Raw genomic sequence first — 14,504 nt, 5'->3', positions numbered from 1 at the left:
ATATCTGAACAGTTTCATGTATGTGAATGATGAGAAAAAACTATTCCTTTACGCATTTCTGTGCATCACAAACATCAGACTCATCAGTGAATTAAAAAACAAATCAATCTGTACTTTTATTTATTATGATTCGATTTACAAAAATTACTCATAAAAATACTAAAAAAAATACGTAAACATCAACCGCTTGAATTCTGATTGGACTGAATGAATATTAAAGTTTCATCTCTCATACAGTCTGAATTTTGCTTGGAAAACAATTCGTTCATGTCAAAGTTAAAACAAAGAGTTCCCAACAGCATCACAGTTTCCGCCTTAAGTCAGACGGATGATCTCAAATTTCTTGGGCACTCTGTAAGGTCTGGGCCCCAAATCTATGGGCAGCTCCTCCTCATCTATCTCAGCTGTGAACTCCTGAGGTGAGTTGGCTGCTGGGTCAGTGCCAGATAAATGGTCCAGCTGCTTGTCTTTAGGACAGTCCGCGTTGTAGGTTTTGACGTAGTTTTCTACCGGCCAGCCGCGAAACTCTTCTGGTTCACTGCACACCAGACCTGTGTAGTGCACACCGGGGTGGTGCTTCAGCCAGTAGATCAAGTAATGAATGTTGTAATCACAAATCCAGGGGTTGTCCTCTAGAGACAGTTTTCTCAGGAAGTAAAGATCCTCCAAAACACCATATTGAAAATAGCGCAGGCTGTTGTTGGACAGGTCCAATTCTCCTAAGTACAGCAGGCCTGTAAAGGCAGCTACAGAAAACAGAAAAAAACAGTAAATAGATATAAAGTCTCTTAATTTAATGCATTATTAAATATGAATTCCTGGTTATGTATTGTTATATATAAAATAGGCTTCATATAAAGTAAATAATGTTTCTTACTATAATATGTAGTAGAAAACCCATTAAGATTTATGTTATCTTAAAATATCCATCATTTTATATTTTAGACTATGGGGGCGCCATGTATATGTGAAATGCACTCGGTGAGCTACTGGCGCTACCTGTTGCTATTTTAACCGCAACACAACTAGGAAAATCAAATACTGATACAATGTCCACAGCTACTGAAAGAGCTTACAGTTCACAACGAATATAAGTGTAGACTTGAACCAAATGCTGTACCATTGATTTTCCCCACAGGGAGTCTAAACGCCCCTGGATATTGAGTGAAATTCACGCTGAGAAACTCATAACAAGCATCGGCATGTTTACATCCTGCCAGGATGGCATCTCATGTTTCTTGTCTCTGCCGTTTGTGAGCTCTCTCAGTAGCTGTGGTCTACTAAAAGCCTCAAATACATCAGGACTGAAATGGAGAGAACAAAAACGTGGGTCTTTAGGAAGTTTTATTCATCCACAGGCATCTTCTCATTATTTTCTCCTCTACTTATCGCTAGGAAAGCAGTGAAGACTTGCATTGCTTCTCTTATTGCCCTCCGACTGAAAATTATAGCAATGTGGCATCGTATCAGTATTTTATTTTCTGAATTGTGTTTTCCGAGCTGCACTGCGGTAAAATTAGCAACAGGTAGCACCACTGAGCGCAACCATTTCATATCATCGAAATAATGGCGCACACCATAGTCCAAAATATGTAGAAAACGAAGTGAAGTTTTACAACGGAGTGTCTATTTACACTAAGGGCAAATAGCCCACCTTGTTGGCAGAGGCTATTTACACTAATTTGTGATTGGGCTGGCAAACACTACAAAAGACAACTGTCAATAGTCAGCTCCAGTGGCAAAGAGGATAAAGCGCGTGTTCTACTCTTTTTGACGTGATCGAATTCTGGCAAACTTTTTCTCCCTTTTCAAATCTCATATCATATAGGAAAGGCATTTATTTTGAATGAAAATGATGGAAATAATTGAAAAGTTGAATTTATCGTATCGGTTAGGGTAGGTGTAGGGAGGGCTTATTATCCTAATAAGGCAGCATCCATTTAATAAATTGAATCAAAACTATAATTTACACTCAATACATTATTACTGCATACTACTGTTTTAATGTGCTACTATACTGAGGTGCAGATAATTGCGTCTATTTGCAATAGGTATTATAAATAGCAGAAAATCCATTAAGAAAATATGCAATTTGCTACTAATACCCGAGGTACAGCTGCACCACAAGACTATTAGCACCAACATATGGTGCAGTTGCGCCTCGGGTGTCCCGAGTTCGAATCCCGCCTTGTGGACCTTTCCTGATCCCACCTCTCTCTCTACCACTCACTTCCTCTCTCATCTCCACTGTCGTGTCAAAGTTAAAATAAAAAAATAAATTTGAAAAAAGAAAATATGCTATTTTCACTTCCAGTTGCTATTTACATTTAGTGTATATAGCATCTATTGCTATTTGCACTTAATTGCAAATAGCCGTTGCCTTTTTTTAATAACATAAATCTTAATGGGTTTTCTACTACATATGTCAGACATCATTTACATTATATTAAGCCATATAAGTTGTAATACTCTGTGTTCTCACTGTGATCCCTGAACTGACTGATGAACTAAACAGAAGCTAGACTGCAGTTCCTGAGCTTGTAATGTGACTGAATCCGTGTTATCACCTCTCTAGAGAACTATTAGATGACCCACCCTGCTGCTCTGTTCATTAGAGCCCTACTGACTGTGATTAAGGGCATTTTTTAGGCAGTTTAGAAAGGCTTAAGTGTCTTATAATTATAGCAGCATCAGAAAGTACTCCATTTTTGTTTGTATTTCTCTCAGTGGTGAGAGAAAAAGATAAATGTGAATTCTGTGTATAAACGTCTGAGGAAGCATTTTTTTTTTGGTAGGCGTAATTGTAAAAAATGCAGGCAGGGGAATACAGTGGTGAGTTGATTAAATATATGGCATTTATAATGACTTTAAGGAAATTTGAAATGGTGGATTTGCTTTAAACCAAACAGTCAACTGTATAGTATCTGACAGACTCTGGAAATAAAATTAAGAGAGATTAAGCCCTTCTTAAAGACTTAAATCCCAACACTGAAGTTATTGTATGGCTTTTTTATGGTTAACACCACCCACTCTTAGCCAACCCCAGACCCCAAGTTTAGAGATATACAACACTAATAGCCATCGTTAAGATCATTTGCAAATGTTCATTCAAATCACCTCCACAGTTCCCACTTGTTGACAACATTGGTCTTACCAGACTACACACAAGTCATTTTGTGTTTCATTGAAGAAAGATTACAGGATTCCCAAAGCTGCTAAATGCGTCTGCTCAGCAAGAAATAGCCTACAAATGTTTACAAGCAATTCAATTCCGGGAACCCCTTCTCTGTTAGCTCTAATTGGTAAAGACTTGAAAATGAACATGCTGATGTTTATTGCTTTCTCCACAATAACAACTCAACAAGTTGAGGAACACTTTGATTTCTCTCATGACTGTTTTACTTCCCCCAAAAACTCATCATTTTCTTTCACCCATTCATTTCACCCCTTCAACCTGATGTAGAAGCCAGAGTTGAATTCTTCACACACAAACAGAATGTAGCCAAATGCATGGAAAGGAAAATTAATGGCTTCTAGTTAACTTTTCATGAATTCCCCAACTGGTGTCTTTTCATTCAGTGCTTGACAAGATGCTTTAAAACCTTAATGTCAGACATTTTTTCTATTGAGACTCATTCCTTGCTGTGCCAAACAGCTGTTTCCTACACTTTGTACATCATCGTTGTACTTTCATTCCTCGACAAACAAATAAGTATATGTCTCGAGGACAGGATTTCATTGTGTACCATCGGCTTACCTGTGTCGATGCTTTCCAGACTGTTTCCGCTCAGGTTCAAGAGCTTTAGATCTTTAACGCTTACAAACTCCTTTGGTCTCAGCTGCTTGATGTTGTTTTTGGATAAATCCAGTCTCGCAATATCCAGCGGGATGTCAGCCGGCACAGTTTTAAGGTCTACGGAAGAGAGAGTTGAATTACTGTAATTACGTAGGCCTATTGGAAAAGGTAACTTCATAATTAGTACAATTACGTTTGACTGACAGTGCCTCGTTATAATATTGTTTGGTACAAAACTGACAATGTGCTTGCAAAGCACTTTGAATACACTTTCTGTATTTCCAAATGATTTCCAGCAGGCTAACCGTACATGGAAACATCTGCCATGACAATTGTTGGAAATTCTATACACTTGGTTCCTCGTTGGTGGTCTGGTAAAGTCATTTTCTCAGACAATGATAATGACATTCAAACTAAGTATATATGGATCTTAAATTGTACGCAAAGCAAGATGTGACAGTAAATGTTGAGAAGGAGCTCTATTTATTTTGGAAAATTCTGGGCACTCGAAAGCTCAACACAGCACTTTGGGTGGTATATTTATTTATATTGTCACAAAGAGAGCTGTAAAATCCGTACACATGGCACATGTGTAGTGGTAAAACTCGCAACTCTGCGAGACATCACTGTCTTTGTGATATTCGGAAATGTTATCGTGGGACTTGTCTGCTTGACATGTGCGAAAGCATGCAGAACAGATACAGCTGCGCTTCCTGCTTTTGACCTGCCAGAGCACCTGTTTTAAACTCTTTTAAAATGCTTTCAATGAGAGATCTTGTTTAGATTTTGCATTCTGTATTTGTCGGGCCACCTATATAAAGACACATACGATCCACAGTTAATACAAGAGTAGATTTTACACTGTTGTCTCTGGAGATTGCACCCGAAGAATTTAATATGCTGTTATTCTTGTAACTAATTCAGGGAAAGGCCTTCCCAGAAGCTGAGATCACTAATACTTGGCTTTCAGTCTCCCGCTCTTGCCATAAGATTCCTACAAGGGACTTCTGCGATTAATGCTGACAAAAGAAATAGCCATTTATGCCTTAGGGCCCAGAACAGATGATGTAAGGCTACAAAAGTGTGACGTGGGAGTGATTCAGGATGCCTCCCTCAGCTCCAGACTGCTGACTCACTATTTCTGACAAGTGGAGAAGTCCAAATCCCACTGACTTCAAAATCCATCTGACTTCATTTATTTTACATTGGCTGTTTTCTATCACATGCATTTGCTTGCCTCATCTAACCCTGATGATGTCTTTGGCCTGGCAGTGTTTCCCATGTTGTTATGGATGTCTGAGCACATTTAGATGGAGAACTCAACAAGATGGCGAACTCAAAATGGTCAGAAAGTCATGTGCAGTAGATTGAAACTCAGGGTTTCAGAGAAGAGAAAAAAATGGTTTACTGACAAAGAGCTCTTTCATACTTAAATACAGAATTATATCTGTCTTCTCTGAGTGAATTTTGAATGACATTTTCTTTGTCATATCTTACAGCCATCTCCTCATCAGAGAAAAAACAAACCCTACTTGTCCTAAATTCTTCCTTGAGACACTATAAAACATGCATAAGACACAGACCAGCTCTGTCCACGGATTTCCCTGGAGATTTGCATGTATAGCTGTAGTAATGTGGTATTTCCTATGCTTTGGAAGTTGACTTGGATGAGACTTTTTTTCAGGGGACCAATTCACAAAGGGATCATTTTATATATGAATTTTTCCTTTGTTTCGCATACAGCCTTTTGAAATATAATAGTGAGATTCAAGTTTCAGAAAAGTTATGGTGTCTTGATAACAGTCTGAATATGGCATTAATGTGTCTCTCAAGAAGAGTCTCCAGATGTTGAGGCTGGAAAGATACTCATTCCTTTTCCGCTAGTTCTCGGCATCTTATATTTCATGTTTCCAGACATTTGTTCCACTCTGCTTTGATTTAGATTAATTACCACATGCTGAGTCAGCAGAATACTATCTATCTGTCTGTCAGTAGTGTGCGACGGTGTTCTGAAATGAAAAGGCAAAGTCCTCCTTTTTTTTTTAAAAATCAAATTTAAATTCATGTCCCAGTCACATTTTCTTGGTTAAATTAACATGAATTAACTTGGTTAAAAACATTACCTACACTATCGGAAAAAACCTCAAGGCAGTAAACAATATATTTTATTTGTGAACTTATGTTTAGCTATTCATTTTAATAGTTAACTTTTAACTATTTTTCGGACCATCAGTCATCAAAGCTCAATAAATATTGGGTCACAGCCATGGAGATTAACTTCCAATTTCACCAAGCTGATTTCTCACCAAAAACTCCCACAGATCATGTTTTCATGCCATTTTAATTCTTATTTTGACGTAACAAAGTGGTTAAATCTTGGTTAGTGGTTAGTCTTCCCATTAACACCATTACGTTGTTCATTCAGACTGATTCATGAATGCATACGAACACAAGAGGCAGGATTTATCACGTGAACCAATCACAGCCGAACATAACCAGTCATATCTAATCATATCGCAATGGAGGCATTGCCTTCTCTGACTTGACTTTCCCCCATGCATTCTCAGTTACCCCCCACCAAACCCACCACATGCTAGGGGGTCTGTTAAAACTTAATGGGCTCAGGGGAGGTGAGAGAGACACAGACTCCCACTGTAATTTTACCCGTTGGTTTCACTGTTGGATAATGTTTCTTCAGAAAAACTTGGTTTATACACTTTTTAATGTTATATTTTGTTGTAGTTTTATTTTTGTATTACCAATGGTTTTCTCATCCAATATTCTGCAGTGTATGCAGGTGTTTCTTAAACAATACAGATGTTTTGGTGCTTTAGTACCAAAAAGGGAGTGTCTAGGGATTTGAGGAAAGCATTACTCATTGTGTGATTGTTTATTGTGGAATAAATGACACTTTGCCATAACTGGTTACAGCAGAGAAACCACTTCAACATTTTAATTTGCTGAAATGAAACCACACGTTTTCAAACTAACGCTGTTTATCTTTCTGTCAGATTTGATTGTTTAATTGCATTTTATTTGGCAGCCTCCTTCACAAATCTTTCATAATCATGTTTCATATGACAACTGTGAAAATGATTGAAAAATGATTGTGTATTATTTAATAAACTGATTAGTGTATTAGTAAGGTCTAGGTTTCTTTCTTTTTTTAAGTTTTCATTTGTTTTAGTGGGAAAGCTAATCGCTAAATAGAGTACCTAATGAAATCTCTTTTAGTCAATAGAATCAGTTTAATCCCTGTTGAAAAAAACAGCATATGCTGGTTTTAAAATGTATGTTTTGAAACATGGCTGCTGGTTTGAGGTGGTTTAAGTTGGTCCTTAGCTGGTTTAAAGGAGAAGTTTACTTCTACCAGAACAAAAATGTACAGATAATTGTTTCTTCATAACAAATGCTATATTGATTAATTAAAAAAAAAGTCATTATTGGCCTGGTAATGATTAATAGGCTAGTCTTGATTAATGGCTTTCAGATACTCCAAAAGATGGCATAGATTAAATCATTAAGAGCCTGATGAACCGATGAAATAAATATATAAGCAAACAAACAAATAAATAAACATTATGAGTGAGCATGATCCCGGGACTCTACTAAAAGAGTTCACACTTTAACCTCCCAATGTTCAAACCAAAACGACACCCTTGTCTGCAGTGATGTAGGACGATTTTGAAGTTGGAGGAGAAAATGAGATGGGAGTTTTTCGACATACCCTAACTGTATTGACCCGGAATGCATGAGTTCACGCAGAGCTAGACAAGACAAGCGTTTGAGGTTAAAAAGTATATAAATTGTAACTTTTTAAATAACCGATCATTTTGCTAGATAAAACCCTTCTTCCTTGGCTGGGATCATTTAGAGCCCTTTGAAGCTGCATTTGAACTGCATTTTGGAAGTTCAAACTCACAGGCACCATAGAAGGATATAATTCCTGAAATGGTTGCTCCAAAAAAACATAATTTATTTACGACTGAAGAAAGAAATACATGAACATCTTGGATGACAAGGGGTTGAGTAAATTATTTATAAATTATAAAAATGGTACTGAGCTGGTTTAAGCTGGGACCTTAGGACCAGCACATGACCAGCTAAGGACCAGCTTAAACCAGCTCAAACCAGCAGCACTGCTTCTAAACATGCCTAACCAGCATATGCTGTTTTTTTTTCAACAGGGAATTGTTGATTATACTTCTGCTGAGGTCAATCTGTCTTTGTAACCCCTTATTACTGGACACAACATAAACAGAAAATACTGTGTGCATCTCTACAGTGGCCATTATAGCCACCATGGTTTGCCAAGCCAATTGTGAATCACTGGATTTTCCCGAACAGGGTAATGTGTTCTGTTTCTTCAGAAAAAGAACATGATTTCACTACCACTTCACCCCAAATGTCCCATTGCAAGAGAAACCTAATAGTGAGCAATAACTTTCTCACCTCTGTTCCTGCAGTCCATACGGGGCACAGGGTGGACATACGTGTGGCACAGAGAGGTTGCGTCAGACTTTTTTTGTGAAGCCGGTAGGGGCTGATTGTCTGGATCTGGAATCAATACTTTCTCCTGCTCAGGAGAGCACAGCAGCTCTGCGTCCAGCTTCTTCAGTTGCCTCCCTGAGAACTCCCTGGGCTCGTTACACCGTGCGTAATTGCCGATGTTACGGTTACTGGGCACTTGTATGAACCTGACCAGGCTGTCCAGCTGGCAGTCACACCTCCAGGGATTGTCATGGAGTCGCAAGTACTTGAGTTGCGGCATGGGGATCAGCATGCCTTCGCTTGCCACTTGCAGACGGTTGTGCTGCAGCAGCAAAGTGGTGAGTCTGCTCAGGCCGTTGAACGCTCCCTCATCTATGCGGGAGATTTCATTCTGCTGGAGGTCCAGACTCTTTAAGTTTCGGAACTGACTGAAGGTGTCATCTCGCAACACCTTGATCCTGTTCCGTGCCAGAAGCAGGTGGTGAATGTCCTCAGGCCAGCCCAATAGCACGGCTGTCAGATGGCGATCTTGGCAGTCAAAGAACTTTTCCCCATTGACTGTACTTTCCTTGCAGTCTGCAGCAAACCGCTTGACGGTACCTGAGCGGTCTCGATTCCGCATTCGGCGTCCCTTTCCGCCCTTTCGTGCCTCAGCTGCCCAGACTACCAGGCACAGCAGCAGCAGCAGACCGCAGAGCAGCCGCATGGCAAACAGCAGCAGCTAGGTTAACCAGTCAAGTAGGGTCTTAGCGTAACTTTGATAAACCAAGAGCTTGCTTTAGTCAGAGTGAGGGGGCACAGCTGCGATCCCTGAAAAAAGGCAAACAAAATGTAAACAACTTCATTACCAAGAGCTGCATTCTGAACTGAGAGAGGACATACACACGTAATAACCGTTGTCTTATTTACCCGTATGACAGTACTTATTTTTAAATAAAGTTGAAGGTTTAATGCATGTTAAGCTCAGTCCGCAACAGATCATTTTGTGTTCCCTTCTAAACACTTGGAAATGTTTAGTTTTGTCGTCCAACGGGTTTAAAGGTCAAAATGTGAGGCTCATATTTTTGCTAAACCACTTACATGTTAAATGTTTTTATAAAAAACTACTGTTCTAGGCAGATTAGCTTTGTCATGTAAAGACGTCATGGACAGCCTTTTACAGGGTTCGTACAAGGTACTTAAAGTGCTTGAAATACTTGAATTTGACTTTTTGAAATTCAAGGCCAGGAAAGCCCTTAAAAATAGCAATATTCCTGATGAGGTACTTGAAAAGTATTTAATTTTTTCAGTAAGCACATATCTTTTCACACAAAAGTCATGTAATTAGAAAAACACCATACTTTTTTGGCTACTTCAGTTACCGTCATAAAAATATCAAGCTAAAGCAGTAGTAGAACTATGGCTGAAGACACACACACACACACACAAAAACTCAATTGAGTGAGTCATTTACACTGGAACCCCTCTGATTAATTCAAACTCGTGACTTTGATCTTTCATTTAAAATGATTCATTAGTAAAAACCAGATCAAATCAAAAGAGCCATTCATTTTCAAAATTCGACATCGCTTATAATGATTTTAAAAAGCACATATATTGATGGGTGAAACTAAGCTTTTTGAAACTTTTTGAATCAGTTTAACCATTGTGTCGTAAAAGGATTTACTGTTTTGAAGTGCTCCAATCAGAACACGTATCGCGAATCATTTGATTCAGATCAGGACTTCAAATCGTGTATTGGGAATCATTTGACTTTGATCGGGACTTCGCATACTGCAAATAATTTGATTCAGATCATTCCGAATCATTACGCAAATTGAATGATTTGTGATCTGCGCTCCGAGTTCTGATCTAAAATGATCGTTCATGAATCATTATATTTAGATCGGAAATTCGCTGTGGGTTTGCCAATCATTTGATTCAGATCTGGACTTCGGAGCGTGTATCGCAAATCATTTGACTCAGATCGGGACTTTGCATATCGTGAATCATTCCACGAATTTAATGATTTGTGATCTGTGCTCCAAGTCCTGATCTGAAATCATGGTTTGCGAATAATTATTCAGATCAGGACTTCGGAGCAGGTTTGTGAATCTTTTGCTTTAAATCGGAACTTCAGGGTTCTTGTGTCATTCCGCAAATGAAATGATTCCTGTTCTGAAATGATGGTTTGGAAATCATTATTCAGACTGGGAATTTGCTGCGGGTTTGCAAATCATTTCATTCAGTTCGGGACTTTGGAGCGCATATCGCAAATCATTTGATTCAGATCAGGACTTCACATATCGTGAATCATTTGGTGAGTTTAATGATTCGTGCTCCTGATCTGAAATGATGGTTTGCAAATTTCATTCTACAGTATATGTACGAACGCTGCTTTTAGACTGATTTTCACAGTTTGAGCTTTATGAACATATGCAGATAGTAGAAAGAATTTTATAGAATTGCTTATTAAAGAATTACCCTCATGTCATTCCAAATCTGTAAGACCTTTGTTCATCTTCGAAACACAGATTTAGATATTTTTAGATGAAATCCGAGAGCATTCAAGGCCCAGAAATGTAGTAAGGATATTGATAAAATAGTCCATGTGACATCAGTGGTTCAACCGTAATTTTATGAAACTACAAGAATACTTTTTTGTGTGCAAAAAAAAAAAAAGATAGCGACTTTAAACGAAAATTTCTTATCTTCCATGTCTGTCTTCGACACACAATCACGAGAGTACACAACACATGCAAGAAATTGTTGAGTAAAGTTGCTATTTTTGTTTTCTTTGCACACACTGATGTCACATGAACTATTTTAATGATGTCCTTACTACCTTTCTGGGCCTCGAACGTGTCAGTTGCATTGCTGTCTATGCAGGGTCAGAAAGCTCTCAGATTTCATCAGAAATACTTTTCAGGAGAAATTTGTGTTGTGAAGATGAACAAAGATCTTACGGGTTTGGAACGACATGAGGGTGAGTAATTAATGACAGAGTTTTCATTTTTGGGTGTACTATCCCCTTAAAAAACAAAGATGCTGACAGAAAGGAAGTTTGGAGTATTTGTACACACATATGTCTGCCAGTCCTTTTACATCATCCAATAAATCTGTTGCACTGCTTACAAATGTTCACCTATGACAAACATTAACTAAGAAATTCATTATTTTGATTGGTTGACAGATGTGTATTTTTTCTGTAACAGCACTGCTATGAAGTAGTTCCAAGTTTATTGACCTATCATCACTATCACTTTACCTTATTATATCCAAATCAGTAACAGTAGACTATAAAAAGTAGATTTATGGATCTTGAAACAAACACAGTATGTATTCAAGTACATTTGGTAACTGTGATACAATCCAGTATTTTTTAAATGAATACATACTTGGCATCCTCTTTGTGCTGCATTTCGCCCTTTGTTGTGCATTAATGTTCAACAATTTAATAGTCCGTCATAAATTGTTCCTTACTTGAAATAGGAAAACTTCTCAAACTTTCATTACCGTATGTCATGGATTAGTGGAGCTTAATGTTCTAACTATAATTAAAAATGATCTAACACATTTGGATGACCACTTTCCCCAGTGATTGCATAAAAACAGAATGAATTACAACCCGATTTCTGGAATAATCCCTTTTATGAGCCTACACCCCGCTATGTCAATATTTGCCTTGTTGGGAGACATGCTGCATTTTTTACTATTTAATAACAATGACAAATAATTCCTCATCATTACATGTTTTTCTCTCAGTTTGCTCATACATTAGTGTTATACTCATCTCCCATAGGCTTGGCTTGTGCTGCACGCAATGCTCCCATTGTAGTGTGCAAAGACATCTATAAACCATTTGTTGATTGACTTCTTCTCAAATGTAAGGAATGTGTCCCTGCAGTGGTTTCAAAACATTGCACTGTTTGTTTGAGTAGTCCGGCATGCGAATTAAGATGAATAGGACTGCTGACAGTCCTCTTCTATGAGACAACAGTTTGCTATTTAAGCATGCTTTTACTATGGAGAACAGGAAGGGCAGTGCTAGTAAAAACACTGACTATAGGTATGCTGTACTGTACTTATTCTGTCACCAGCTTGATCAGTCTGCTGAACATCTGCCCAAAAATCTGTTATGAAAAAACTGTTGCATAACACACCATTGAACCTTTCACAGCACTAGCACTTATTGGTCCTCCTCAGTAGCAGATATCAGTGCAATTCAGCAATGGATTTTGGAGCTTCAGGGCTTTCCCTACTTTTCAAGACACTGTAAAACTACTGACAGGTCTTGGCAAGACTTGCACCTCTGACAGGCAGTACTCTTCCAGTCTATAGTTACGTTGCTTTGCAGGTATTTTCACAGATGTATCATGCAATTAAATTGTTAAAATTATATTAGCAGAACGGTTCCATGTTCTGTCTTTCCACTGATAAAACGGCGTGAGTATGACATCATGTGAACATGTTGTGTGATAATCATTTAGTCCATGTGTGTTATTTTTTCCTAGAATTTTTTCCTTCATTTTTGCCTGGAAAAGGTTCTACAACTTTTAACGTATATCATGCACCAGGACTGCAAGAAGAAATTGTTGAATGAAGTCGTTATTTTGGGGTTTTTTTGTGCACCATGGTTGAACCACAGATGTCACATGGACTATTTTAATGATGTCCTGACTACCTTTCTGGGCCTTGAACATGTCAGTTGCATTGCTGTCTATGTAGAGTCAGAAAGCTCTCTGATTTGATCAAAAATAAACTTAATTTGCGTTCTGAAGATGAACGAAGGTCTTACGGGTTTGGAAAAACATGAGGGTCAGTAAGTAATGAGTGATTCATTTTTGGGTGAACTATCCCTTTAAGATCTAGAAAAAATAGGTCAAGATCACAAGGAAACTTTTGTCAGTAAAGATTGAGCCCAAACAAGGCAAAATTATAATACATAGCCTTTTATGCTTTTACCAACCAAAATTTGATTTTAAAAAACAGCGTGATAACTGAGCCTTAGGCACATTTAAGTGACGTTTGATGCGGTCAATTATTGAACCGCATTAATCCCAGGTATAAAGGGAGCCTGTGTGCAGATCTGACTGGGATATGTATGCTCTGCTAATAAAGCGGATATTAACAGAAGCAGTAAGCATTTCAGGTGAATGAACCAGCATAACGCAGTCCTTGTATGAATCCCTGGCTGCCCTTGGTTTACTACAATAATAGAAAGAAAGAAGAACCAAGGGTGGAAAACTTCAATGGGAAATGGAGCAGAACGCAGACACTGTTCACTGTCCAACATGAGAGGGGGAGTGTGTATTTTCTTTTCAACTCCTTTACTTTTTTTTATTTCAATGCCACCCAAATTTTAGGTCACCCAGTACATCCAAAAAATGCTCCTGATTATTTCAGCTCCAGAGATAAAACCTCAGATAATTATGGTTAGAGACCTTGAGAAGAATTTACCTCCCTCCCACATCGTATAGACCCCGGTTATCAGCACAATGTGTGTGAGAGAAATAGCTTACATGGCCAGAAGTGCTTAATTAAAACCATTTGAACTTCCTGCACAGAGAGGAAAAGACTTTTTTCTTCTATCAAAGTGTTTTCCTGAATTAACTTTAACTCAACCCTAAAAAATCAAACCTCTCCTTTATGAGTGAAAAACCTTTGGACCTTTGAGGAACCTTTGGACTCGCATAAAAATCAATACTTTCCTGTCCAAGCATTTTTTTTTAAAAGTAGACCACACTTGCATTTCTGAATAATAAGTGAATAAACCCACTCTTTCTCCTCACATTTATCTCGAGTAGAGACACACTTGCTAAACAAACTTTTCACACAAATTGACTCCAGTCAATGCCCAAATCCCTGCCAAAATCAAGATTGCAGGAAGCATGCAGTCCCTCTGTTACGAAACTACAGTCGAGTCAAGAGTGCATGACTTAATGTACGTCCATCTGCACTGGCACCGCTAGAAAGATTTCCCCACACACATGCAAACATGCACAAGCATAATGTAAGTCCTCAGGTACCTGTGCACAGGGAAATGCATTCGAAATCTCATCCAATCTGGATATGTCCTGTTAGCTGATCTTTAAGTCCTGTCATGAGCTTTGTGCAGCGCTGGACGGCTGAACTCAGCGATCTGACTGTATGTGTGTGTATGTGCATGAGCATATGTGTGTGAGGCTCAGTGCAGCCCCCAAGCTTGTGCCTGGTTTTAAATTACACGTTGCGTCTC

General features: G+C 38.4%; 2 protein-coding genes across 2 annotated transcripts in view; one reads left to right on the top strand and one right to left on the bottom strand.

Annotated features, from left to right (window-relative positions):
- The window catches only part of ccdc146 (coiled-coil domain containing 146), a 70,253-nt gene that overhangs the window by 3,195 nt on the left and 52,554 nt on the right, over positions 1 to 14,504 (top strand). The gene's annotated exons all lie outside the window — the stretch shown is intronic.
- On the bottom strand, positions 88 to 14,484 carry lrrc17 (leucine rich repeat containing 17). The gene is made up of 4 exons (XM_051107167.1): positions 14,296 to 14,484; positions 8,249 to 9,097; positions 3,758 to 3,913; positions 88 to 746 (listed from the first exon to the last, which is right to left on the bottom strand). Exons 2-4 carry the CDS (start codon positions 8,991 to 8,993, stop codon positions 316 to 318), a joined length of 1,332 nt encoding a protein of 443 aa, XP_050963124.1. The 5' UTR covers positions 8,994 to 9,097; positions 14,296 to 14,484; the 3' UTR covers positions 88 to 315.

This window comes from Labeo rohita, chromosome 4 (genome assembly GCF_022985175.1).
Source record: "Labeo rohita strain BAU-BD-2019 chromosome 4, IGBB_LRoh.1.0, whole genome shotgun sequence".
NCBI lineage: Eukaryota > Metazoa > Chordata > Actinopteri > Cypriniformes > Cyprinidae > Labeo > Labeo rohita.
The sequence above is the reverse complement of the archived record's forward strand: the minus strand, read 5'-3'. Positions and strand labels throughout refer to the sequence as shown.

Coding starts and splice junctions, on each gene's coding strand:
- lrrc17 (XM_051107167.1), bottom strand. CDS start 8,993: ATGCGGCTGCTCTGCGGTCTGCTGCTGCTGCTGTGCCTGGTAGTCTGG. Junction 3,914..8,248: donor TATGGACTGCAGGAACAGAG/GTGAGAAAGTTA, acceptor TCTCTTCCGTAG/ACCTTAAAACTGTGCCGGCT. Junction 747..3,757: donor TCTGGAAAGCATCGACACAG/GTAAGCCGATGG, acceptor TGTTTTCTGTAG/CTGCCTTTACAGGCCTGCTG.